This window comes from Microtus pennsylvanicus, chromosome 1 (genome assembly GCF_037038515.1).
Source record: "Microtus pennsylvanicus isolate mMicPen1 chromosome 1, mMicPen1.hap1, whole genome shotgun sequence".
NCBI lineage: Eukaryota > Metazoa > Chordata > Mammalia > Rodentia > Cricetidae > Microtus > Microtus pennsylvanicus.
The window spans coordinates 174,515,082-174,542,932 of record NC_134579.1 but is presented as its reverse complement, the minus strand read 5'-3'; the positions used below and the strand labels follow the sequence as shown (position 1 = coordinate 174,542,932).

The 27,851-nt window shown below is 37.2% G+C and overlaps 1 protein-coding gene across 2 annotated transcripts; it reads right to left on the bottom strand.

Moving 5' to 3' along the window:
* On the bottom strand, nt 1-27,851 carry LOC142833864 (amine sulfotransferase-like). 2 transcript variants are annotated; one of them, XM_075945711.1, is made up of 7 exons: nt 27,834-27,851; nt 14,787-14,938; nt 13,676-13,884; nt 10,501-10,627; nt 9,147-9,241; nt 2,456-2,642; nt 1-536 (listed from the first exon to the last, which is right to left on the bottom strand). In XM_075945711.1, exons 2-7 carry the CDS (start codon nt 14,926-14,928, stop codon nt 418-420), a joined length of 879 nt encoding a protein of 292 aa, XP_075801826.1. In that variant the 5' UTR covers nt 14,929-14,938; nt 27,834-27,851; the 3' UTR covers nt 1-417. The 2 variants fall into 2 exon arrangements, with proteins under 2 accessions (XP_075801826.1, XP_075801832.1); XM_075945717.1 differs by having other exon boundaries at nt 13,808-13,884.

Below are 27,851 nucleotides of genomic sequence, written 5' to 3'. Positions count from 1 at the left end.
AAAGCATATATGTTTTCATATGATATCTCTCTTTATTTCACATAGTACATTTGAATTAGTATATTGATTTTGAAAGCAATCAATTAAAGCTAAGTATAAGAGTAATTGGATTTTTAGTGTTTGTTTTATCCTAAATTAATTAAAGGTAAAGAAAATGTGAACTATCAAAGAATCTCTGAAGAATACAAGCCATTTTTTATGTTTTCTGTTAAAGCATTTTTGTGAAAGATACCAATGCTAGTAGCTACCTTTGAAATCAATATTATGGCCAGCAAGCAAAGCTTAAGTTAATTTTCTCATTCAAGAATTATGCTTTATATTCATAGTTAAGTGAGAGGAAGAAATTATTTTTAATATTTGAGTATGGCCTTTGGTTAGTACATTTTTATATGATTAACTCACATGTTAATTAAAATTCTACTCATTTATATCCCAGATGAACTTTAAGGGAATGTTTTTCATGTTCCTGTTGAATATTCTGTCAAATCTTTCATTCTGATCCACAGTCAAGTGATGCTTCCAGTCTCCAATGGTTCCTAATGGGAGAAGCACAGAATAGCACCAACATAAGTAGCAGTATTGGGGCACAGTCCACCCAACTCACTCTACTCACTACAGCTCACACTGCTCATCACTCTCAGGAAGGTTAGGTTGGCTATCTCTCCTCTCTTCACAGAAGAAACTTCGGAGTAGCAACGTAATAAATAGGTATCACTAGCTACTACCACTGAATTGTAGACAATTTTTAGAAAGAAAAAAATTCTTAAAAGTTTAAAAATAATTAGAATTTTAAAAGTACATTTTACTATGTGTCAATCATTATACTAAGAAAACACTTAGATTTCAAGCACAGTATATTTCAAACACAGTCTTTTGGTTTGAAAGCTGTTTGGTTCTTCATTTTTAAACAGAAAAAAATGAGACCCAGAGGTTTTTTAGCAAATTAGGTCAAGGCTACATAGATCTTCAGAGTGGTTACTGTTGTTGTTTTACTGAGTAGGAATTTGAAATGATCACTACACTAGTTAAAATGAAAACAGCCATTTGGGGTCCTTAGTTGTCTGAGAGGATGATGTTATTGTTTGCATTTGGAATGGATGGCGGGCTATCCGTGGAAGGGTCTTCTTTTTTGTGATGATTTCATTGGTTAATAAAGAAACTGTCTTGGCCCATTTGATAGGCCAGTTCTTAGATGGGTGGAGTAGATAGAACAGAATGCTGGGAGGAAGTGAGGTAGTTGCCATGCCTCTCCTCTGGGTCAGAGGTGATGAAACTCCAGCCCAAGATGGACATAGGCTAGAATCTTCCTGGTAAGCCAAACCTCATGGTGCCACACAGATTATTAGAAATGGGTTAGTCAAGATGTGAAAGTTAGTCAAGAAGAGGCTGAAACTAATGGTCCAGGCAGTGTTTAAAAGAACACAATTTGTGTGCTGTTATTTCAGGTGTATAGCTAGCCATGTGGTAGCTGGGTGGAACGAAAAGCAGGCCTGCTCATCTGCTTCTACAATCATGGGTAATACATTAAGGCTTGCTGATGAATGGGATATGAGAATCGATGTTAAGTGGCAGAAGAGACAAAATAAAGGAGTTCTTGAAAAATATAAAAACCCAGAAAAATTTAAATATAAGCTAATTCTCACAGCAATGATAAGTTAAAAAAGTATCAAGAGGGAGATATTAATTCTTACCCATATCTCTAGGTATATAACGAGATCATAATAAGTTTATTGCCTGTTTACTTTATTTAATTCGTGTCAGATAAAGTTATTAAGACATCACTCTAATTTTTATGATGAAAAAAATCTCACAAATGAGGAAGCAGCATTTTAAACTTTGTTTTCAATATAAACATAGTAAGTTTACTTGTTCAGTATCCTAGGAAAATAGTAAATAATATTGTTCTTGTCTAAGGAGTGCATCACCATGACTGTAATCCTAGCTTTCAGGGAGCATGTGCAGTAGAGGCAGGAGGATTATGAATTTAAGGTAGCTGTGGTTGCTCAGACTACACTGAGAAACACACATTCTCTCTCTCTTAGAAGCATACACACACAAACACACACACACAGACCCAACAAAACAAAACATAAAACCAAAATAAAGCAAAAAACAAACAAACAAAAACAACATCAAGAAAACAATAGCACAATATCATTAGAATCTTAACTTCTAAGACATCTATTGCCTAGGACAAGCCTGCTGACATCTTTTAAAAATTGAGTGTGTTGCCTAAAACGTAGGAAACTCATATTTATTTAGTATGTGAAATTGTCAGATTTTTAACTAAAACTATTACAGGCCCTTCAGGTTTTCTGTTTTCTAAAATGCTTGATGCTTCCAAATGTCATTATCACCTGGAGAAATACTTTAGAAACACATATTATTTCTCCAAAGTACATCAGGAAAACTCAACAGTTTTTTGTTTTTGCCTCTACAGACTAGTAAATTTTACCTTTGCGGAGGAATGTTCCCTGATCATTTCTTGTCCCAATTTCCTTTTTTATAATATCTTCATAATTTGCTCGTGGGTCAGATTTCATGTTCTGAAATGTAGCTTGTCTCACAACAGCATCCACATCTTCTTCACTCAGTTCTTTCTCCAGAAAACTGCAGATTTTAAGCACAGAGCCCCTGAGGTCCTGAAAATGTCATGGGTTAAGAAGTTACTGACCTTATAATGGGGGTGTGAGTTACAGCCCAGTGTGTAACATGAACAGGTAGGATTTACTTTTGGAATGCAAAGATTGTTCAACACATGAAAACATCATAGAAACAGGGTGTATTAAAACTGAAATTGTTATTTATTGTAATTGATACAGAATAAGCCATTAGTAAAACACAGCTCTTTTGAGACTCTGTAGCCTATGATGACCTGGAATTCAGTATGTAGTCTACGTTATTCTCAAAGTTAGGCATGGTCTTCCTTTTGTAGTGTCCCATGGGCTAGGATTAGAGGTAGCAGCTACTACACCTGTCTCAATATCATTGTAGAATAAAAGATCAGCAAATGAGCAAAAGAACTCAGGTACCTCCATTCAAATCACTGTGCATTCAATGTTTTTGTCTAGAAACATATTTGGTTGAGAAGAATATGATCATTTTCACCTGATGTCTGCAATCAGTCAGATGATACTACTTTCATTTGACAAACTACTGGGAAATAATATGTAGATAATTTAGTCAAGAAGGAGAAACATAGCATCTAAAATTACAGGCAAAGAAGTAAAACTTTCTCTGTAAAATGGACGGCAGTGTGATCTCATATGTAACACAAAAACTAGGGAAAGTAAAGCATCTGCTAGAACAGTGAGATTTTACAAAGCTGTGAGATATAAATCAAGTCAACACACAAGTATTAGTTGAAATTATAAATACAAGTGATGAGTAATGCTAAAATAAGATAAAAATACACGAACTTTGAAATGGTAGAATTAAAAAAACTTAAAAATAAATGGAGAAAAGGTTAGAGACAGGTCCATTGAAACCAACAAAACATTGTTGAAAGAAAAAGAAACAGAAACAAACAGAACAGCATCCTACACTCATGAACTGGAGGACAGTTATTTATTTATTTGTTTGTTTGGTTTTTTTGGCACTAAGATTTCTCTGAGTTTGGGAGCCTGTTCTGGATCTCATTCTGTAGACCACGCTGGCCTTGAACTCACAGAGTTACCTCACCTCTGCCTCCTGAGTGCTGGAATTAAAGAGTGTGCCACCACTGCCCAGCTCAGAACAGTTATTTTAAAGATGCTATACAAACTAATCCACAATTTTTATGTAGTGTGTAACAATATTGTTTTGTCTTTTCATTTTTGCAAAAAAAAAAGGAAGAAAAGAAATCTGTGCAAAATTCATATGAAATTTTGACACCTCACAGAAGCTAGCTCTTTCTTTCAACATGTGTGCCTCAAGGACTGCAGTTAGCTCATCAAGACTGGCAGGAAACCCTTTACCTACTGAACCATCTCAACCCACAAGAAGTATTTGAATGTCATGGTGATTCTAACAGTGTGGTTATGACTTGAATACAGAAATGCACCAACAGAACAGACTAGACTTCCCAGGAAATAATTTCTCACTTACAATGGATAAATGATTTTTGATATGGGCTACCAAGAACATTAAATGGGAAAAGTCATTCATTTCCACAAATGTTCTTGGGTAAATTAGATGTCCATAAGCTGAATTCTCACTTTACAATGTATTTCAATCAAGTGAAAATTGGCCAAACATAAAAGCAAGGGCCTAAACTATGATGCTCTTAGAGAGACTTAAAAGGAGTCTGGTCTACACAGACTGTGTTTACTGCACAGGATTTCACAGTGGTGTTCTCAATATCCCTCCACAAGTACAGAGGCATAGGGGTACGATTTATATCATAGCATTTCACAGTGGTGTCTGGGATATATCTCTAGAAGTACAGACAGCCAGAAAATACTAAATTGATTATACTAAATTTAGTAATGCCTATATAAAAAAATTCTATGAAGTGAAAAGTTTACCTATAGAATTGGAGCAATATTTATGTCATTTATCTGATACAGGATTACCCTAAAAAATCCACAACAAAATCAACCTAACTAAAATTTTAAATAAACGATTCTCAAAGGGAGTCTAGACACATCCATTAAACACAGGAGAAAAATGCTCTCTGTCGCGAGTTATTTGGGAAGTGGAAACCAACAAGGGGAACACACCACTTGTGTCCTATTATGATGACTATTCCTTACCAAAGGATGGAAAATCATAAGCGCTGGTGCTGCTGGTAGAAATATAAAGTGGTTCATTTGCAAAGGGAAACGTATGACGCTGGCTTCACAAAACAAAAGCAGAATCACTGTACGATTCAGCAGCTCCACTTCTGGCTTTCACTTCTGATTCCAAATAACTGAACCCAAAATCTCTGAAGCATTTGTGCATCCGAATTCACAGCATCAGTATGCACAACAGCAAAAATGTGGAATCAAGTCAAACTTTTATAGATTATAGAACATAAAAACAATGGGACGTGCAGACAGCGAGAGGGAATTCTGATATATGATGCAATAAGCCTTGATGACATTGAGGACATCACAGTAAGTAAAATAAGTCAATAAAGATGCAACTGCATGTCTCCATTCATGCCAAGTACTAAGCTTGAAGAAATTAATACAGGAAGAACATAACAAGGTTATTTTAGGACTGAGAGGAGAAAAATAAGATGTTATGGTTTAACCATCCTAGGGTTCAGCTTGCCAAAAAGAATTGGATAGTGGACATGACAAATGGTTACATAACAGGTCATGATGGTTAAATGGCGCATTTCACATTATGGATTTTAAAATCATAATTAAGAGTGCAATTGGGGTTAATAACTTGAGTAGGAGTATAGTAGTTGTTTATGACAGATTAGTTTTACCTAGAGAAGTTGCGGTATTCTTCATGATGAAAAAGCACTATCCCAAATTCACGAAGAAAATTAATAAGAATGAACCCATGGATTTCCTTTGTAGATGTAAAAATAAATATTGATTAAGATAAGCTTGAAATCTCTTCCATATTTGATGAAAGTTGAACTTTTGAGGAGTCTATACATTTAATACAAAAAAAGATGGATTTATATATGGGGACCAGATGGTTTAGGGCCCTGCTAATATAACTAGAGTATGTTAGTCTCCATCTTTCTGTGTGGTCATTTGAGGAAAAAACTTAGAGTGTTGTGGTTAATAAAATAATAGGATTCTAATGCTAAGTGATTTACACAAATGGTTTTGATGAACATGACTGACCACAAAACCAAGAACAGAAAGAACATGAAAAACAGGATAATGAAGCTGAAAGAAAGAGAAAAATGATGATAGAATTCTGGATGCTGCCAATAATGGAGTTATTGGAAATATTTTTTAACATAATATTATATTCAAGGAGGTAAAAGATAAAAAATTTAAAATGCCCCAACCCAATCCTATAAATGAGAATGAATTAAAAACAAACTGTGTTTAATTAATAAAAAGTAAATCTCAGAGAATAATTTTAGTACAAGCTTCAACTCAGATGAATTCAGCAAAATCAAACATGGAGCCAGGAGTAGGAGCAAACTAACTCAGAATAATACAGAATGGAAAGTCAAAGATGTTGGCCCCTGTATTAAGAACTGTTGCTATCTTAGGTGAGGTGACACACACCTTTAATTCCAGGATTCAGGAGGCAGAAGCAGTTGGATCTCTGTAAGTTCAAGGCTAGACTGGACTAAGTAAAGCATTCTAGACAAGCTAGGACTACAGACTGAGACACAATCTCCACAAAAGGAATAAATTAACCAAAATATAAAGAGTTTTCTATGTGATACAGTACATTAGACTCCTGTGACCCTCATGTTCTTTGTGCAGGATAGTTTCTCAACAAAAGAGACATTTCCTCAGTCCTCCTTTTCTTTGTTCATAATTCTGAGACACATTTTTTTGAAAGAGCAATTTTTTTCATATAAATCTAGGAACACCTCTCTGATTATCACCATATTCAATTTTCAATGACTACTAAACTAAGGCACATAATGCAGATGCATTTTTTTTTTTACTTCAGACTTCAACCAGTTGGAATGTACAAAGGAAAAATAAAAACACATCGGAAGGAAAAATTAAGTCCTTCACATCCCAGAAGGATTTGTCATTAAGTGGATTCTGATGTCTTTTCAAGTAAATTAAATATCTTTTGGTTTTTTTGTGTTCACGTTTTAAAGGAAAGCACATGTGGAAAAGACAAGCATGCAGTTCAAGAAGTTATTAGGACATGAATCATAATTCTACTATGTATTTAGAGAACTGAATATATAGGTTATTTTAGAACCCCACAAAATGTATCTCTTCCTAATAGTAAACCTCATCTTTTCTCCAAACAATGGATGTCCTCATCAATGAGGATGACTTTTTGCTATACCCATACTTTGTCCCATAAATAGGAATCTTTTAACACTGCATTCTATCCAAGATGTTGTTCCTGAAAAAGGAAAAGAGAAATGTTCCTGTATAGTCATGAAATTCCTAGGGATGGCCCTTCTCGGTCAGTAAATAACCAAACTCGTCTGAAATGAACTGGTTTCATTTCATTTATTGGGGTAATTATTGGAGAAGCAAGCATGAAGGTTTAGACAAAAATTACAACGTTTCGCAGCAATGGACAAGGAAGACACCAACAACTATCCTAACTTTGGTGGAAATAAAATTGCTAGAGAATATTGGGTGTTTTCTCTCTCTTTAAAAAATATTGATGTCAGTTATAATTATGGGCATGATGTATGAGTATAGTCAGTAGGTAAATCTTCATATTTATTTTGTCTACTCACATTTATCATTTTCACTTTTAAACTCATGGTAGGGAATGATATTTCAAAGAGACTAATTTTGCTCCATTGCTGTGTTTTTTAAAAATTCTTAATGTCTCTTCATTACTTTGGGATTACAGAAATAATCATTATCATGACCCACAGATCTTGCACAGTCTTGACTCTGGTCTCACATACTAGTTTCTTGTTCCCCACCCTACACCTTTGATGTCCTTTCCTTACTTGTATTATACTGTATTGCTTCAAATAAAATTATTCTTGTGTTTTGTTTTTACCCGTTTTCTTTTAGTTAGTTTATATATATTAACTTGTAAATCTCATGTTACATTTATCGCCCAGAAAAGCCATTATCTTCAGTTATACCAGAAAACTTTATATGAATGCTGACATCATATTTTGCATTTTTTAATAACTACACTTACTAGTCTAAAAGTTTAAAAATCGTAGTGTGTGTGTATGTGTGTATGCGTGTGAGCTACATGATAGGATCTTGTGCCATTGTTCATGGGTGAACTCAGAAGACAAATTTAAGGAGTTATTTCTGATTTTCCACCTTTATAGAAGCTGTGAGGAATGAATTTGGTTTGTCAGGCACACATTGGGAGTCCCTTTACCCGCTTTGCCCTGTCACCAGCCAAGATACACTTATGGATTTTTTCTTTGGGTATTTGCTTTTTGACTGTTTGCCTTCCTTGTTAACTCATGGTGTCTTCAAAAAGGTAAGTCCTTGTTTACTCTTGTTTTGCAACCTGTCACAGAGAGGACATTCACTTATTTTTCATTAATCAATATGTCAATAAGTATCAGAGTTTGCTGAACTTTAACTCTTTTTCTTTGATTTAAAGATACTGTTTAATTGTGAACAACCAAAAAATATTCTCTAGATTCATCTGAGAGTTGCTCCAAGATTATTTTTATTTTAAAAAAAAACAGAGAATTTGTCCCATCAGTCAAATTATTGTCTATGGCTCTAATTGTTCACATTTTATAGTAGATACAAGCCTTACTGCTATTTGCTGGCCTTTAGTAGTGAGCATGGGAAACTATAGTAAAATGGGTTATCATGTCAGCTCTAGCCTCCCTGAGAATATAGCCAAAGGAAATGAAGTCACCATTCAAAGGCTTACAGTTATCTAGTGTTATTGCTATACATCTTCAACTACAAGACATGGACTTGGCCTAATTTTCCACCAACAAATGAAAGAGTAAAGAATTTATAATATACATCATATATTATAATAAATATAATAAAATATATTATTATTTAGATATAAAAATGAAATAAAATTCTATCATCTGCAGTAAAATGTATGAAATTAAGGACATCAGGTTAAGTTAATGAGCCAGACAATGACACAAATTTCTTGTGTTTTCTTATATGTTGAAACTTAAAAGTAAACCTTAAACTACTTTTAAGTGTTTTTGTGTTTAGCAGTAATTGGGGAAGGTCTGAGGGGGAAGAAATGAATGTCAAAGCATGACAAGATAAGAATAATGTATATTCTATTCATGGGCAAGGATATAACATCAAATTCCACTAATGAATGTAATCAACATGTGATAATAAAGTTTTTAATTATGGAAGCCATTGGTGCTGTGAAGTTTAGGAGTTGCCTTTGATACATAAAAAGGGATTACAAACAATGACTTCACAGGGAGAAGAGAGTACAGAAGTTCAGTAAATGAGGTAGAGGCTAGACATTAGGAATCATCTCCAACAAAAAGCCCCAAAAAAGAATTAAAGTATGAAGATAGCTTGGAGAATGTGTTTTCAGTCTAGAGAAGAACTATGTAAAAGAAATCATTTTAAAATACAACTTACCTTCTTCATATCTTCATAGCTCAGGAACATAATATTGAAGTCATGTCTGTGTTCATACCAGCCTCTTATGTGGTCAAACCAATTGCTTCCTACCACTGGGAAGAAAAGTGACAAGTGAGAATACCAAGCTGTGTGTCCATGTAGTGGACAACAAACTCTGAGCCTTTTTTTCTGGTTTGGAATTTTTAGAAATACAACGGAGGGCCTGAAATGGACATCTGTATCTCTATTTTTAAAATGTTTAATAGTTTAGGGGAAACAATTACCCGATATTTATAGAAACCTGTCTATATAATGTTACTAAAGAAGTATGAAAGAAATAATAGAGAAATAAAGGGCCTGAGGCTGCAGGTGGCTTTAAGGCACACTGGTTCTTTTTCCTTCTTCTCCACAGAGGGCACAAGTCTCTGTTTCTCCTCTTGTTCACTGTCAGCAGTGGTCAGAATCTATCATCTTACATGCAAGTAAAATTCTGATTCCACGTGTGATGTGATGTGGGATAATGCTCTTGTACCCTGTAAAGATTTGTCACTTGTATTGGTTTAATAAAATGCTGATTGGCCAGTGTCTAGGCAGGAAGTATAGGTGGAGTACCCATACTAGGAAAATTCTGGGAAGAGGAAAGACAGAGATAGTCATCATACAGAGGAAGCAAGACGAAAATGCTGCACTGGGAAAAGGTACCAAATCAAGTAGCTAAATATATAGAAGAATTATGGGTTAATTTAAGTTGTAAGAGTTAGTTAATGATAAGCCTGATCTAATAGGCCAAAATAAATTAATATGTAATTAATATAAACCTCTGGGTTTTGGGGGGGGACTTAATGACTGTAACCCCATGTGGAACAGTAACTTCTGTCTACAGTGTTGAGCCTCTTTCCTTAATTAATCCACCTATGTAGTAGAATGAACAATTCCACTGTTGCAGTATAAATTCATACCATACAAGGGTCATGCAAAACATTCAACCACCCTCAGCATTTTCTCTGACAGAATGGATTATTCTACCTTTGCACTAGTTGGAAGTAATTGATAGAATATCCGTAAACCAAAATAGTTTTTTCATGACATGCCTTTGTAATCCTGGCAATCCTCATATGGTGCATAAAGATAGAAAAGCCAGTTCATAGCATATAGAGTTGACATACCATTGTCACTAGAGATACGTTCTTTGTGTTTTTTTTTTGTTTGTCTGATATTGTTTTTCTTGTCTAGTATTTTTTTGTTGTTGTTCCTTTAAAAAAGAGATGCCCTGCTCCATTTCTTTAAGTTATGTTCTGTAAGTCTGAGAATTTGGCTTACTGTTACCTTTTGTGTGATTCATTTGAGTCTGGGTTGATTAATTAATACTTACCTCTTCCATCTAGAAATGTTTGCATAAATGTTTCTATAGTGTTTGAGGCTTCAAGTACAACCATCAAATTTGAATAATGAAAGTAGGAGGTCAAAACATCTTTAGGATTTCTGTAGATATAAAGAATCTGTAGATAGGATTATAGAATTATTTCTTTAAGCAAATCTTGGTTGTGCTTATAAATATTTAAATACAATTTTATAATATTTGATTGTGACAATAAGTATAATTATTTCTTCTAGTCTTTGAGCTGTACCAAGTCAAGTGTTTATTATTTATATTTTAGTATTCCAGAAAATACTGTAATAAACTACCTTTCTCTATGGCATTTCATGTTTAAGAATGTAGCTCAAAAGGAGGTCAAGATCATAATGGGTAATCCCACTGAAACAGTCTACCTGAGATAATGGTAACTCACCAACTCCAACCCAACATGGAAGGAATAAGCATATGTCCAAACTAGTCCCATTTAGTGGGGCTGACCATTGTATGTCTGGGGCAGTCTGAGGGGCCAGTGGTAGTGGCACAAGGATTTATTCCTACTGCTTATACTGGCTTTTTGGGAAACTTTTCTCTTTGGATGGATACCTTGCTCAATCTAGATAGAGTAGGGAGGGCTATGGACTTTACCCAAAGCAATGTACCTTGTCCTTTCTGAAGAGTGGGTGGTGAGTGAGCAGTCAATTTGAAGATTATAAGTTGATAACTAGTTATACTAATATGACTATTAGTTTTCATTTTAGATTTATCACCAATCCCTCCCTTCCTTCCATTCACTCAATTTACCACTGCTCACTCCCCACCCACTCTTCAGAAAGCTGGGCGGTGGTGGCACATGCCTTTAATCCCAGCACTCGGGAGACAGAGGCAGGCAGATCTCTGTGAGTTCGAGACCAGCCTGGTCTACAGAGCTAGTTCCAGGACAGGCTCCAAAGGCAAAGAGAAACCCTGTCTCGAAAAAACCAAAAAAAAAAAATGAGTTTTTCCTTCATATCTTTCAGAAAATTAATTTAAACATGAGTTAAGAGCATAAGTAGTATAAAAACTCACATAGAAATAATAATCTGTGGGCATCTGTCTACAACATTAAAACCTGGGTATCTACTGCAGGAGGAGGAGCTCATGCCAGCTTTGGCTACATGAAATACTCTCTTAAGAAAAGAAAATAATGTAAGTGAAGGAGGAAAAGAATAAGAAAAGCCAAAACCCAAACAACATATCTCAATAAACCTCTTAAAGAAAGTCAAGAATACCATGAAAAAAATAATCAAACCAGAGAAAGTAATGATTCAAGACTTGAAAATTCAAATAGAGGCAATAAAGAAAACAAAAACCGAGGAAATTCTAATTGTGGAAAATCAGGGTAAATGATCAGGAACTACAAATGCAATCATAACCAACAGAATGAAAGAGTTGGAAGAGAGAATCTTGGGCATTGAATATAAAATAGAGAAAATAGATTCATCAGTCAAAAAAGAAGTTTAATCCAACAAATTCTTAGCACAAAATATCCAGGAAATCAATGACACCATGAAACGACCAAACCTAAAAATAATAGGGATTGAAGGAGAATACCAGCTCAAAGGCATAGAAAATATTCAACAAAATCATAGAAAACTTTCCCACCCTAAAGAAGGAAATGCCTATGAAAGTACAAGAAACATACAGAACACCCATTACATTAGAACTCCCCCCCAAAGTCCTCTCGCCATATAGTAATCAAATCACTAAACATATAGAATAAAGGAAAGAAAACATTAAGATCTCCTGGGTAAAGTGGGAAAAGGGTAGAAGGGAGGAGTTGGAGGATAAGAACATGATGAATCAACAAGACTGAGTTAAGGGAGAACAATGAGGAAGATATCTTGATAGAGGAAGTTAGGGAGAAGAAACCTGGTACTAGACAAATTCTCAGGAATCCATGAGGATGACTCCATCCCAGATTCATAGTAATAGTGGAGAGGGTGTCTGAAAGGGCCTTCCCATTTATTCAGATTAATGACTACCCTAATTGTCATCATAGAGTCTACATCTAGTAACTGATGGAAGCAGATGCAGTGACCCACAGTCAAGCACTCAGCTGAGGTCCTGGAGTTATTTGAAGAGAGGGAGGACAGATCAAAATAACAAGGGAGGTCAAGAGCATGGTGGGGAATCCCAGAGAGACAGCTGACCTGAGCAAGTGGGAAATCAGAGACTATGGACTGACAGCTGGGGAACCTGCATGGGACTGAACTAGACCCTCTAAATGTGGGTGACAAATATGTGGTTTGATCTTTTGGAGGGGGCGCTGGCAGTCACACCAGGACCTATCCCAGGTGCATATATCTGCTTTTCAGAGTCAGTTCCCTATATTGGGATACCTTACTTAGGCTTGATATTAGAGGTAGGGGCTTGCTCCTGCCTCAAGTTAGTATTCCAGACCTTGTTGATTTCTGAAGGAAGGCCTTTCTCCCTCTGAGAAATGGATTGGAAATGGGAAGAGGGGAGGTGGGAGATGGAAGAAAAGATTAGAGGGGGAACTGGTGTTGGTATATAGAATGAAAATTAATTTTTTAATAAATATGAAAAATAACAATGAAAAGAAAAATCAGTTTTATAAATCTAAAATTAAGAATGTTGTTGATGAAAACACAAACAATGGGGATGAGGTAAAATAGATCCATATCTAGAAGTGAAAGAAAGCAAACTGACAGAAGAATATAGTAAAATATTGGGCTAATGATAGATCCTTTTTTCATAATCAAAAATAATGATGGTCAATAAGCATCCAACATGGTTACTTCCATTATAAGGATGAGGATTCAACTTAAGATACATTTGAGACACCTCTTCCTAGATGCCATGTTTATAAACATCTAAAAGTCTGATATGTCACATTACTAGGGAAACTCTAAGAAGACATCTATTGAGCATTTCTGCAAGAAATGACAAATACACTTTCTTCAGAATTACTGCACCAACTTTGTAAGTGGAGTACTCTGGTCACTGTGGCTCTGCAGCTCTATTCATGGGTGTGGGTTATAGAGAAGCTGCTGGGAGAGTACCAGGAGACACACTCAAGAATGTTCATAGCAGCTGCATCACAGTGGCAAAATATTGGAATAGACTAATTATTCAGTACTTAGAGAAGGCATTTCATGGGTATAGTAAATCAATAAGCTCTCTGACATACTTTGACTTTTTTGTTCTTGAAAACTTTTGGCACCAAATAATATGGGAGGTGGGTAGAAAAGATACGAGGTGATGGCATTTTGGCAAAGTCCACATTATGAATATTGTACTCAAAGAATGGTGCTCTGTCCATTGTTTGGATGTTTTCAGTGTTGTTCCTGTGTCCCTCAAAATAAATCAGGCTGAGGATCTGCTGTGTCCAGACGGTACCTGTCAAAAGAGTTAACAATCATATTTTCAATGCTAAAGTAGGTTTTAATAATGAATACCAAATGTCATCCATTTTAACAATGATTTGGAGCTTTCTTTTCCTTAGCACCCCAGGCATGCTTGAACGTGCCCCCTTTTCATTCCCTTTTGTCTCTAATGAACACTCAGGTCAGTAAGGCTGAACTGTACACCTCTTTGTTTCCTCCTCACTTACAAAGATATGGTTATTGGTAATGAGAATCCAGATAATTCTTGTAGTATTGTTGAAATGACAGTGTGTGGAAAGGAGAATATTTATGCAGTTATTGTGAAACCAAAATACAGGGAAGTTGTGGCACACACTTTTAATCCCTGCAATGGTAGATGGATCTCTGTGAGTTCAAAGCCAGCCTGGTCTACAAGAACTAGGTGCAGGACAGATTCCAAAATGACAGAGAAACGCTATCTTGACAAAACAAAACAAAATTGATGTGAGAGTCCCCTGTGTGTGCTATGATTACCATTAATGAATAAAGAAACTGCCTTGGCGTGTTAATAGAGCAATACTTAGGTAGGTAGGGAGCATTGGACTGAATGCTGTGAGAAAGAATGGTGGTGCCTAGGACATGCCAAAGCTCCTCTTCCAGAGATAGAAGTGCCAAAACTTTGCTGGTAAGTCATGACCTTGTGGCGATATAAAGATTAATAGAACTGGGCTTAATTAAGATGTAAGAGTTATCCCATAAGAAGCTAGAGCTAATGAGCCAAGCAGTGATTCAATTAAAACAGTTTCTGTGTAATTATTTTAGTTCTGGGCAGCTGGGATGAACAAGCGGTTCCTTGTAACACAAAATAAAACAAACAAACAAACAAACAAACACAAAACAAAGACGAATACCATATGACCTATTTATGCCACTCACCAGATTTTGGATATGTGACTAGGAAGACATCATCATCTCTAATTTCCTGATCATCCATGTTTTCCACTATGTTCATTTTAACTAAAGTTCTTTCAAAGTTATAGCCTCTGAAGTTAAGTAAATATTCATCTTGATTGTCCATAGTGATTTACCTAGAAGCAAAAATGACAAAATTTTCTTCACTATCATAGTATTTTCCAATAGTGAGTAATGCTTTTGAGAGGTCTACATGTAAGTAATGCTATATGTAAGGTGGCTCTAAGACCTTGTAGAAAGCAGAATAACATTACAGATTATATCTGAATTTGCAGAGATATTGGCCAATCACATACACAGGGAATGGCCATAGCTGCTGCCTTACATAGAAAGACAATTAATGATGTCCTATTGCAGCAGAGAGATCTAGGCCCAGGGAGAATGCAAGCTACAGGAATTCCTGGAAGCTGTTTTGGATGTGGTCTTACAGGGCATCACAATCAGGACAGACAATGTCCTGATAGGAGAGTAAACCTGAGGACAAGAAGAGAACCAAGAACATATAGGAGATGCAGGAGAGGAAAACATTAGACTAGTGAGTGCATATCAAAAGGAGATGACCTAGGAAATCCCCTTTTAGGGGCTAGCCTCAGGCCTTGAGACAGAATTAATTATGGGGCAATTCAGCAATTTGTTCTCCCACAAGGAAATCCATTCAAGACCTTTTTAGAACAACCACAGGAAGTGCAGGGCTTGACCTCAGTTCTTCCATATGCATGGTTCAGACACCCAAAGTGTGGATGCAAGCTCTCCCCACTGGGGTTTATGGACCCTTATCAAAGGGCACTGTAGGTCTGTTACTAGGAAGAAGTTGCACCATTATGCAAGGAATTATTGTTGTTCCTGGAGTCATTGATGCTGACTTTGAGGAAAAGATCAGGGTGATGACTCACTCACCAATTTGAGTTTCTGTAATAAAAGCAGGTCAGAGGCTTGCACAATTAATTTTACTACTTGATGTGCAAACCCAAAATCAGGTTAAGAAAGATAAGAGAGGAAAGGATGAATTTGGTTAATCAGATGCCCATTGTCTACAAGCCATAGGACCTCAGAGAGCAGAACTCACTTTGTTTATAAATGGAAAAAAATTTTTTTGGTCGTCTATATACTGGAGTATATATTTTGGTTATAACTGTTAGCCAGTGGCCTTCTAAGTGGCCAAAGACAGATACTATTACACAGCTACAAGGAATTGACCAGACTCGAAATCCTGAACAAACAGTAATGAGCTGCACTGGAGAGGGCCATGAAGGAACTTGCCAGCCATATATTATTCCTCATTTATCTATAAATTTATGGGGCTGAGATATTATGTCCTGAATGGTAATATATTTATATTCTCCAGCACAGCTATTACTAATTAACTGTTTCAACAAGGATTATTGCCTAATCAAGGTCTAGGCAAGAAAAATAAGGGAAGAATTAATCCTATAATACCAATGGTAGACCTCCTAGGACAGGATTTGGGGCATTTTTTAGGAGAGATCACTGAAAATCTGCACTTCATGCAGACCCAATATCCTGGGAAGTAATGAGCCTGTATGGGTAAATCAGTGGTGTCTAACAAGAGAAAAATTACAAGCTGCCTGACAGTTAGTGCAGAAACAGATGAACAATGGACACATTACACCATATAATTCACCATGAATTTTCCAATTTTTGTATTTAAAAAGAAATCAGGAAAGTTGAGTGATGGAAATGGGTTGTCTGTCTATGTGTTACTTTCATTGGTTAATAAAGAAACTGCCTTGGCCCTTTGAGAGAACAGAAAATTAGGTAGGTGGAGTAGACCAAACAGAACGCTGGGAAGAGGAAAGTGAGCCAGACGCTATAGCTCTTCTCTCCAAGATGGATGCAGGTTAAGATCCTTTCTGGTAAGCCACTACCTCGTGGTGCTACACAGATTATTAGAAATGGGTTAATCTGGTGCTCTTCAGGTCCTTGAGACCATCCCTTAGATTGGAACCAGCAATAAACAAGTTAAGGTGCTGTTCCAGCAAATTAAAGAGAACATACAACATAGAAAAATACCCTGTTTTCTAGGACAGATTAGAGCACATTCAAATCTTTCTGGTCCACTAACTGAAGGTAATACTTTAGCTGACAAATTTACAAAAATAATTGCTCTATCACAAGTTGAGCTTGCTCAGCAGTTGCATGCTTTGCACCATCAAAATAGTTTAAGTTTAAGAGAGCAATTTAAATTAACCAGGGAAGCTGCTTGCCAAATTGTTAAGCAATGTGAGATGTGCCCGCAATATTTACCTTTACCTCATTTGGGGGTAAATCCCCAAGGACTGCTTCTTAATCATATATGGCAAATGGATGTTACTCATGCTACAGAATTTGGAAAATTGAGATATGTGCATTCACAATCGGTACATATTCAGGATTCTTGATGGCCACTGCACAAACTGGAGAAGCCTCTAAGCGTGTACAAATTTGTTCCTTAAAATGCTTCTCATTCATGGGATCCCAAAATATGATAAAGACGAACAATGGGTCCATATAGGTTAGTAGAGCATTTCAATGATTTTGTACCCAATGGAATGTCATACATAAGACCAGTGTTCCTTATAATCCTCAAGGGCAAGGAATTGTGGAGCATGCTCATAGCTCTTAGAAAACACAACTTCAAAAGATATAAACAGGAGAATTGTATCCTCAAATGCCACATAATGCTTTAAATCATGCACTGTTTACTCTAATTTTCTTAAATATGGATTTCCATAAGTGATCAGTGGCGAACAGATTATGGTATAATAGTACAAACACCACCTTTGCTAAAGCAAGGTGGAAAGACACTTGCATTGGAAAATGGAGAGGACCAGACCCTATATTAATATGGGGTTGAGGGCATGACTGTGTTTTTTTCCCAGTATGGAGATCAAGCGAGATGGCTTCCACAATGACTGGTTTGATGTGTCCAACAGAAGAACACCAGACCTGATGACAGCGTAGCTAATAACGCCTCAGCAGGAAAGTTGGAATGAAAAAAGATGGAGAAAAAAAACCCCCACGATCCAGCCTTTCCCACCCCTAGAGAGAGGAGTGAATGATCCATTCGTCTCTGCAGAACCTGCTGTCACCATTCTGCCCTGCAGGGTACAGAGCTGTTTCCAGACACTCAGGACACAGACCCAGAAGCCCTGCTGCAATGACCTGACCGCGATGACCACAACTTGCTTACAGTCCGAGTCTTGTGTGCTTTGGGGTTGAAATACAGACTGAACATTTGACTGTCTTAAACTTTGGGACACAGATTCATTATTATTAAAATATTGGACCTGAGAACTAAGGCCTAAGCTTTTACCTTAGGGAAAGAAAGACTCAAGGAATAACTAAAACTCCTCTTCAGTTAAGAGGAAGACAGCCTAAGGGTTTAACTACTGCTCGGAGACCGGAACTGGTGTTGCTAAGAGCAGAGTCTTTGTGCTCTCACCCATCAGAAAAGCTTTCCTTGTCTTTTGATTAATATGGATTTAAGAAGATTGTGATATGTTAAATTGTGGATTTATTGTTAATTCCCATTCTAGAATTATGACATTGACATGACAATGTTTGTGACTGTTTATAAGATGTTGAGACAAGTTTGACAAACCCTGTAAATGTTTGGATTTAATACATATGTTAAGAATTTGAGATTTTGATACAATGTAAAGGATTTAAGAGTTACTTTAGACCAGCTGAAGAAACATTTTCAACTTTGGCAACCCTCCTCTCCTTTAATAGGAGACTATGTAGTCTTTAGGAACATGTTTATTCATAAAATATTATTATCTCTCCTGACTAGAAAGTATGGCTCCAAGATACAGAGCCCAAAGGCATTTCTCTCCCTTAATCTCTTTTCTTCACAGAGGTCAGCAGTTAGAGATGCGTTTGAAGCTTCTTTTGCCCAGATGCCTAAGACAGGAGCACACATAATTAGGATGCCTGTTTCCAAAGACAAGAAAATTCGGCTAAATGAAGAAGTGTTTGCCTAAGGCAGATATGATAATCTGTCCTGTTGCAGAAGTGCAGGTTTAATTAAAATTAATAAGATAGGATTATAGGTGCCGTATAATACAGGTCTATATTTCTACATTGTATGGTGGCCAGAATTCTGAGCGACATTCAGGGCACAATTTGTATTTGCCACACAGAATGTGGTCACTTAGGCTTTTGAGATGACCTGATGCCATCCTAAACAAAGGGTCAGGATATGCTTATGTTGTTCTGCTCCTTCTATTGTCATTTAGGAGGTTGCATGGGGAAGAGATGTTAATTCAGTCTACATGAAAGAGCAGCCATAGTTGTGGACTTAACCTAACTCATTCAAACCCACTACCCAGGAAACAGAATGCTAATGAACTTTCCCCTCAGGTTTCCATTTGATATAAGAGCTGTTTAGATAATAAATGCAGGTGATCCTCAGGATTTGAGTGAAACTTGAGACTCCCTCCTGATATTACCATGCAAACAGTGCCTTAATTATTCCCAAGCCCCCACTCTAGTTCAATAAATAATTTATATCAGGGTTGGACCATGACATCCTTATACTTTTGTTATGAAAATAATAAATTCCTTAAGGACTATACTTTGAGTCTTTTCATCCTAGGAATTAGATAAGCTGATCTCTCTGTGTAGCATTTCTGAGACTTGGCATCTGGGAGATCATTTCTAATAATTTTTTTCTGACTGACTAAGGCCCATGATCCTTAGAAATATTGTTTCTGTATAGTCACAAATATTGTAAAAAATGTTTATAATGATATTATACTTTTCAACAGAAGAATTTAAAATAAAACTATAATGTAAATACTTATTAAAATTTTGATACAAAGTATCATGTTTCCATACGACATTTTTGTACATACTTTTTGGGGTGATCCTCCCACATTCTTGAAGATCTCCTTACTGCCTTTCCCTGCAGATGTCCCCTCTTATTATTATTCTTAACTGTCATAAGTGTTTTATTACCCCAATGTCTTCCTGTTTTAAAACATCTTTTTCCCTCTTACTGCCTGTTCACTATTTGCATGACTTATATTATATTCATATACCTACACATGTATAAACTCTGGAAACTAGGATCTGTGTATGATATAAATATAATTTGTCTTAGTGAGCCTGAGTTACCTCACTTAATATAATACTTTTCAGCTTCATTCCTTTTTCCTTCAAATTCTATAATTTCATTTTCTTTACAAGTGAATAAAATTCCACTTTCATTATCCATTCATCAGTAAGTAAATATTGAGGCTGTGTCCATTTCTTTGTTATTGTAAATAGAGCATCAATAATAATAATAATATCTATAAAACCACATTAAGAGAAACATTTTCCTTTTGGTCAGGAGAAAGCAGGCTTATTTTAATGCATGCTAAAGAGATAATAGCCTTTTATTGAGAAAATGTACTTTTCCTTCCCAGAATTCCAGCTTTTTAGGCCAGTTTCTATTAGGCCCCATGAGTTTCTGTTGGGTCTGCCCAACTATTCTTCTTTTTCTTCTTTGTTTGTCTTTTACTTTCAGAAGCTAATCAGAAGTAAATATGCTTTCTCCAGTACTGTGTGTCTTTTCACTCATGACCTAATTTCCCAACCTGCCATGCTACTGCTTGTTCACCAAGTGGTGGACCTCTGTCTTGTCCCGGCTCATAAAGGATGCCCCCTTCCTCTTCTCTGCCTCCTTTCTCCAAGCAGCTGCTGAGGTTTATAGCTTGCCTGCTGTGGAGTTTTTCTTTAAAACTCTTTTAATGAAATTATCCTTTGGTCTGTGCTTAAATTCTTTTATTTTTTGAGACAAAGACTCCAGAGAGGGGACTGTGATTTTCCCAGCAACAACATGAAAGATTTAGGTTAACTCCCCCAAATTTCTGGTAATACATGAATGTGTTATACACTGAACAAATCGATACCTCTGTGATAGCATACTGACTCTATTGGGTATGTGTGCAAGAGAAGTAGAACTGTCAGATTTTAGTTCTGTTATTAGAATTTTTGAGAACACTCCATCCTGATTTCCCTAGTTACTTTACCAGCTTCCACTCCCACTAACAGTGACTAACCAGTCACTTGCCTCTTGCCTCACATCCTAACCAGGGTGTGTAGTAAAAATGTACAGTAAAAAGGAAGCGAGTGGGACATGGTGAGCAGCACATGAACGGACTGATGAGCTCTCCACGGACTAACCCAGCGGCAGCTGGAGAGCATCCATCTGTGGTGTAGGTCGTGGTAGAAAATAGTATCTCCAGTAGCAAAGGGAAAAACAAATTTCAGAAAGCAGAGGAGAAGGAGACTCTAGAGTCTGTTTCAGAGGCTAAGCTTCAATAAAGGATTCCCTTCTTCCACTTTGAGAGTCAATGTTGGGGGCTGGAACCTCAGCTCAAAGTAGAGAAAGTTTCAGAATATTTGTTCTGTGCTTTTGATACCAGTGCATCTTAAGGAGAGGTGGAGAGGGACACACACACACACACAGAGAGAGAGAGAGAGAGAGAGAGAGAGAGAGAGAAGAGAGAGAGAGAGAGAGAGAGAGAGAGAGAGAGAGAGAGAGGGAGGGAAGGAGGGAGGGAAGGAGAGAGAGAGAGAGAGAGAGAAAGAGAGAGAGAGAGAGAGAGAGAGAGAGAGGGAGAGAGAGAGAGAAATGGGACAGTACTAGGAACTGCTAACAGATGACAGAAAAAGTCGTTTTAACAAGAATCTTGTTGAGTTGGAAGTTAAGCATTCCAGTGGCAATGATCCTTCCCTGTATGACTTGTCAAAGGAGTTCAGAGGAAGTGCCATGGGACTGTACTCTTATCATTTGACCTGCAGAATATTTTTACCTATAGAGGAAAAACTTCGAGACAGAATGTATATGTATGAATATCTGGTTTGATCCATAGCTTGTGATGGACTAGAGACAGGCCTGTAAACTGTGCCCATGTGAGAGACCTGTAGGGAACAGAGGGTCATAGGGGCCAGTTTATGTTTAAACAATACATCCCAGATACTGATAAAGTACTAGCCAATATAGATAGTGTTGAATCTTAACAAGTTAACACAAAATCAATGATACCAGGAACCTGTAATAGTGATAGAAACTGTTACACAACTATTTACTTCAAAAGTGACACTTTGTGGGATTCTGTATAAATGTGTCTTAAGGAAAGAGGCCTGAGATTTCATCTTCTCCCTATTCTTGATGGTCACCCGTGTGTGTCTGTAGGCCTGTGTGTATACCTCCAAATAGCCTGAGTGCTGGTGAATGAAGCATGTCACATACCCATGTCTCCTTACATTCTCTTCCACCTCCTGGCCCCCCATGTCTGGTCTCCTTTCCTGGCACGGAGAGTTGAATCTTACAGAACTATGTACAGACCTCATCCCCTAATACATAATTTCAATTTAGTACATCAGTTTTGTCCTCTCTCTCTCTCATTGTTTTCTTAGGATGTCTTAACAGGGGATGGCCTGGACATGGGGGTCTCCTGCTTCAGCATCCTGAGTGCTAGGATTATTTTACGTTTTCTGTTTGTATGTGTTTATTATTTTCTTTTTCCTTCTCCCTCTGGCTGGTGCTGACTTACTTTTCTTCTCATCTTTACTGTTCCTCAGTTCTTTTGGCTTTTCCCTCTTCTAATATTTCTGTTCATCGAACTACTTGAATTACTAGTCTTACTTGCTTCTCTCCTGTCCATTTCTCCTTTACTCAGCACTGTTTCTTTATTATTTAAGTTGAGAGAGTTACTTTTTTAAAACTATCTATTACTGTGTTTTCCTTATGGACCCACACACCAGCTGTGGCTATTTCTGGAGTGTTCTGCTCTTGAGGTAGAATTGAAGCTCAAACTGGGTAACTCAAAGCTACATGGGAGGTTTTAAATGCTGAGTTATTCCTGAAGTCCAGTAGAGCAGAAGGATGTTTCAACCTTAATAAATCCTTGACCTACTTCAAATTGCAAACGCTACCACTGAAATAATATCAGCAACTAAAATATTACAAGCAATACCTCAATCAGAAGTCCCCACACAGTACTGTGAGAAATCAGGACTGCCATGAATCTGAAAACTACTAACCCACTGTCAGGGAATCTAAGGAGAGAGTTTGGTGAAAGATTCCATACATGGAAGAATGTAGTCAGATCACTATCTCTCACCCTCTACAAAAATCTATTCAAAATGGGTCAAATACCTTACAGTAAGACCAGAAACTGAAACTGCTAGAGGGAAACAGAAAGGAAAACTCTTTATGAGGTAGGCAAGTGTTTGAATCTTAATAAAAGCTGTCCCACCAATGCAAAGTACTCCAATCAAACCAGATTAGACCGAGTTAACATACCTGTGTTTAATAAATGCGACACTTTTGGGTGGACTGAAACAGCATGGCCGGAAGAGGAGCTCGTGCAAATCCAAAACCATGTGTTCCTTTTTCCAGAGGGAGCCTAAATACCCTGTGGGAGTGGTTCTGACCTTCCCTGAGGAGGGGTCAGGGCTTGGCAGGCTGGGAATTGGAGTCCACCTCAATATTACATTCCAGACTCTTTGGCTACAGAGGTGTTAGAGGGCTAGGGTGTTACTTTTAAATTGAGGCTATCTAACCTAAATTAACAATGCTCCAAAAGCCTGCAGTTTCTAAATGTGTGCTCTAGCCCTGCCCGCACTTCCATCTCTTTCTCTCTGCTTATTTTCAGCCAGTGCTCTCGACTCACCCCCCGCCCCCACTTCAGTCTCTTTCTCTCTCTGCTTATTCACAGACAACGGTTTGTCCCCGCTCCCACTTCCATTTCTTTGTAGCCAGCGAGCCTCCAATACCAAACTCGGAGGTATGGCCAGTTCCTGTCCAGTTCTGGATTTGGGGATCTAAACCCGACACTCTTTCGATCAGCTGAGGACATCTGAGGACATTGCCCATCAGCTGTTTCCTTGGCCTCTGCTGCCTACACTGGAATCACTCTAGGCCCACTCTTCTCCCACACCCTCCCTGCTGTTTGCCACTTGGGCAGCCTTTCACAAAAAAAAAATTGTTTTCAATTGGGACTAACACCTAACTTAAACAAGGCTCCCAAAGCCCACGATTTCTGTCACACATCCCTGCCCCGCTACGCCCTACTTCTCTAAGCTGTTTGCTACTTGTCTCACTCTAAAATTTTTTAAAAATAAATCTGTTTCCCCTCTCCTTCTATCCTCCTGTCTTCTCCCACCTAACTACGCCAAAATTTTAAGTTGGTCAGCTAACACAGGTTTCTAAAAATGTTTTGTTTGTCTGTCTGTCAGAATGATATGGCCACAGTATACCTGTGTAATTTTATAAATGTTTCTGTGTGCATGTGTGCTTCTTTTAAGGTTTTTTGACTTATTAAAATATTCCTTTTAATTTTCTTACATCTACTAGCATTGATAGACTGTAATTAATTGAATAAAATACATGCCTAAATTTAGCTTATACGCCCAGTTTAAATAATAGGTAATGGTACCTAATTCTCAAGAGCCTTTACAGATCTGAAGACATGGCATATTTTTTTTTCTTTTTGGTATTTCGAGACAGGGTTTCTCTGTGGCTTTGGAGCCTGTCCTGGAACTAGCTCTGTAGACCAGGCTGGTCTGGTCTAGAACTCATAGAGATCCGCCTGCCTCTGCCTCCCGAGTGCTGGGATTAAAGGCATGCGCCACCATCGCCCGGCAGGACATGGCATTTTAACAAGAGCTTCTAATATAGACATGCAGCTTCTGCAGCACCCGTTAGCTCCTCCAAGAAGACAGAAGATTTTCTGCCTCCAGGCCTTGCCTCTGAGTTTGGCAAAACAACCAACACAGCAAAAAGCAGCCTTTCGCCTCTTCAGCTTCCTGGATGCTTCTTCACTGGGGAAATTGATCATCTCATCCTGCCAAGACAGGTAGACTAAAATCTTCCCCCCGACAGGAAAAATCTTATGCCTCTTATACTCAGTAGCTAATGGCAAGCACTGCTTCTAAGGACTAAAGAGAGGGTTTGAGATTTTCTGCATAGCTAAAAATGCTGTCTCATTTTTGCTCATTTATCCATCCCAGATCTGTCTAATGGCATTTGACAACCTAACACACTGTTAGCTTATTACTTCATCCATGACACTAAAATACAGACAGTTATGTCTCTTTCACAGGCTTCATAGTCTAGGACTAACAGATTTCAGATACGATCTAAGAGGTTCAGAGTTCCCAATTTCCTTTATCTTTAAACCTAAAGCAAAAGCGTTTTGCTGTGACACCAGGATATAAATCTGTTCCAGTTTTCTTATATGTTTTTTGGAAGCTTCTACTGCTGTATCAAAATCAGGTCCGGTAAAAAAACCAACAGTCTGCAGAGCCTTTTGCTAATCCCAGCCAGTTTCAAGCATATTTTACAGGTCATTCCTGCTGTCTGGGCCAAGACTAACCTACAAAGTGCTGCCCAGACAATGCCAAAAGACATGCAATAGCTCCTGGGACTTCACCATTGGTTACAACACTGCTAGATTAAAGACACCTGCCAACTAAAATCTGGTTTTAAAAAACACAAGGTTATCTGTGATTGTGTCCTATCCATGGCTAGCCCCATTTCACAGGGCCAATTATTACAATGTTTTTCTCTCCTGACCCTCTGCCTTCTCATACTTTAGGAAAACAGCAAACCAGGTGCCCTTCTGGCAACACCTCTTGCTGAGCATGAGCATACACTCAACTCCCAGCTCTCCCTTCTCCCACATTGCCCAATACCCACAGGATGTAGCTAGACTTGTGCTGATGCCCCTATATCCAAGGACTCTGGAATGTTTTGTTAAAAGTGAGACCCCCCAGCCCTCTAACACCCCTATATCCAAAGACTCTGGAATGTAATATTGAGTTGAAATCCAATTCTCAGCCTGCGAAGTGCTTCGACTCCAACTCCCAGCCTGCCAAGTGCTAGCCCATCCTTGGGGAGGGTCAGGACCACCCTCATAGGGTATTTAGGTTTGCTCCAGAAAAACAAACATATGGTTTTGTGTTTGCATGGGCTCCTTTCCCCGCTATGCTGCCTTGGGCCACCCGAGAGTGTCACATTTATTAAATATGGGCATTTTAATTTGATCTAATCTGGTTTGATTGGAGTTCTTTGCATTGGTGTACCAGCTTTTCTTAAAATAAAACCAAAAAGTAAGTTTTTCTGAAAAGGACTCCAAAAATCTAACAAAATAAAACAACTCACAAATGGATGTTAAAGAGTTTCTATACACCAAAGAAGCAATTAATTCAGTGACCATAAAGCCTAGAGAGTAAAGTTGTTGCTTGGTATACCTGTTATATCTAGAATTTACAAAAACTCTAAAGCAAAAACCCCTATCTGTAAAAAAAAAAAAAAGCAAAGAAATAGACTAATGAAATGAAACTACTGTATATTCATGCTTTATCTCATTTCTTGACTCTCTATTTTCTGATACCTAAAAACCACATAGAAATGAGGTTCTGGTTGAAGAAAGGATATTGGCAGTAGGTGAAGGAGAAAGGGAAATAAAAGTAGCATTGATGTAGACATGGTCAAAATGCATGAAAAATTAATGCTGAATTATATTGTCTTTATGAAACTTGGTACAATGAAGATATGCCACTAACCACAAATAGTAACCAGTTGTGTTTGCACTAACATCTCAGTTATGTGATGTATTGTCATAAGGGATATGAATAGGTATAAACTAGTAAGAAATACAATAAAAATAAATGATTAACTAAAAACATGTAAATATATTATTTGATAGACTAAAATAGATATATTTTACCTATTACAAATTACTAGCAAAATTTCAATGAATATATCAGAAAACAAAAAGTTTTCAACATTAGTTAGATATTTTATTAATTACCACTTTGTATCTGCTATTAACATCAAGAATGCAATAGTTAAAATAAGATAAGCTATGCTAATTCAACAAATTTACTTTCATTTAGAGAAAGAGAGAGAGAGAGAGAGAGAGAGAGAGAGAGAGAGAGAGAACTTAAAGACAGATTACATCTTTGTACAATGCAAGTGTTTACATAAGGTCTGTCAGATAAATTTCTGCATAATACTTAAATAGGTAAGAGAACATCACGGGTTCTAATAATATTATAATGATTTATTTCAGCTGTTTATTCTCAAAGAATTTTGTTGTACATTAAGAAAATAAATGCTTTAAAGTCTAAAAACTACAGTTTTGTCTAAATTGCATGCCAACAAACAACATTTGATCTCTTTTAAACTATCTAAGTCACTTGACCAATACAAGTCATGGTTTAGATTTCTGCAGAGAGGAAACAGAATGCCCTGTGTGAAGCCTTTGGAAGTTGTTAATTGAGTACAATTGAAAGATGCAATCTGGGTCTTAAGCCTTAGTGATTATATTTCTGTGAGGCAAATCCAGGAAGCCTGAGTAATGAGCAATGGGAGTAGAATATCTGAACTCTGTTAACAAATAATGGTCAAGATGGTAGGTGAAGCAATATGTTGACAGTGGTCCCATAAATTTCCCACCAAGTGATATACCTACTCCTACATTATTATTGTGATTTCCAAAAGTCTGGTCAATGAGTAGAGTGTTAGACTAGCTCTAAAAACACAATGAAAGAAAGAAAACTTAAGTAGTCTGTCTTTTACAGTATTGAGATATAATTTTAAGAACCATGTCACTCAAAAGTAAGGGAGTAGGTATGTTGAGAAAGATTCATATAGAACCCTGATATTAGTGTTGCAAGGTGGTCTGTATTTCCTTATTATCATTGTAGGGGAAGCCCCAGTCAATCACCTTGCTTGTAGGGCAGGGGCCCCTGAGGATATTTTTTACTAATAAATATTGCTGGTGTGCTCCCCCCTTCCCTTCTGTTTTCCTGTTCTCCACGGGAACTTTGGTACTGTAAGTCTTTTCATAATTAAAGCTGAATATTTTATCATAATTTCTGTCTGCCATTCATTTACACTGCTACATATCATTTAAGTCCAAAGAAAGGGGAAAGGCAGAAAATTCAAGAGAAAGGAATAAATAAGGCAAGCAGAAGAGAAAATGAAGGTTGAGAGATGCCATTTACCTTTACTCTCGGCTGCAG

Excerpts from the sequence above, each read along its gene's own strand:
- LOC142833864 (XM_075945711.1), bottom strand. The coding sequence starts at position 14,928 with ATGGACAATCAAGATGAATATTTACTTAACTTCAGAGGCTATAACTTT. Across the intron at positions 13,885-14,786 it reads AGTCACATATCCAAAATCTG|GTACCGTCTGGACACAGCAG; the intron begins GTGAGTGGCATA and ends CTCTTTTGACAG. Across the intron at positions 10,628-13,675 it reads TCAAGAACAAAAAAGTCAAA|ATTCTTTATATCTACAGAAA; the intron begins GTATGTCAGAGA and ends TCCTATCTACAG.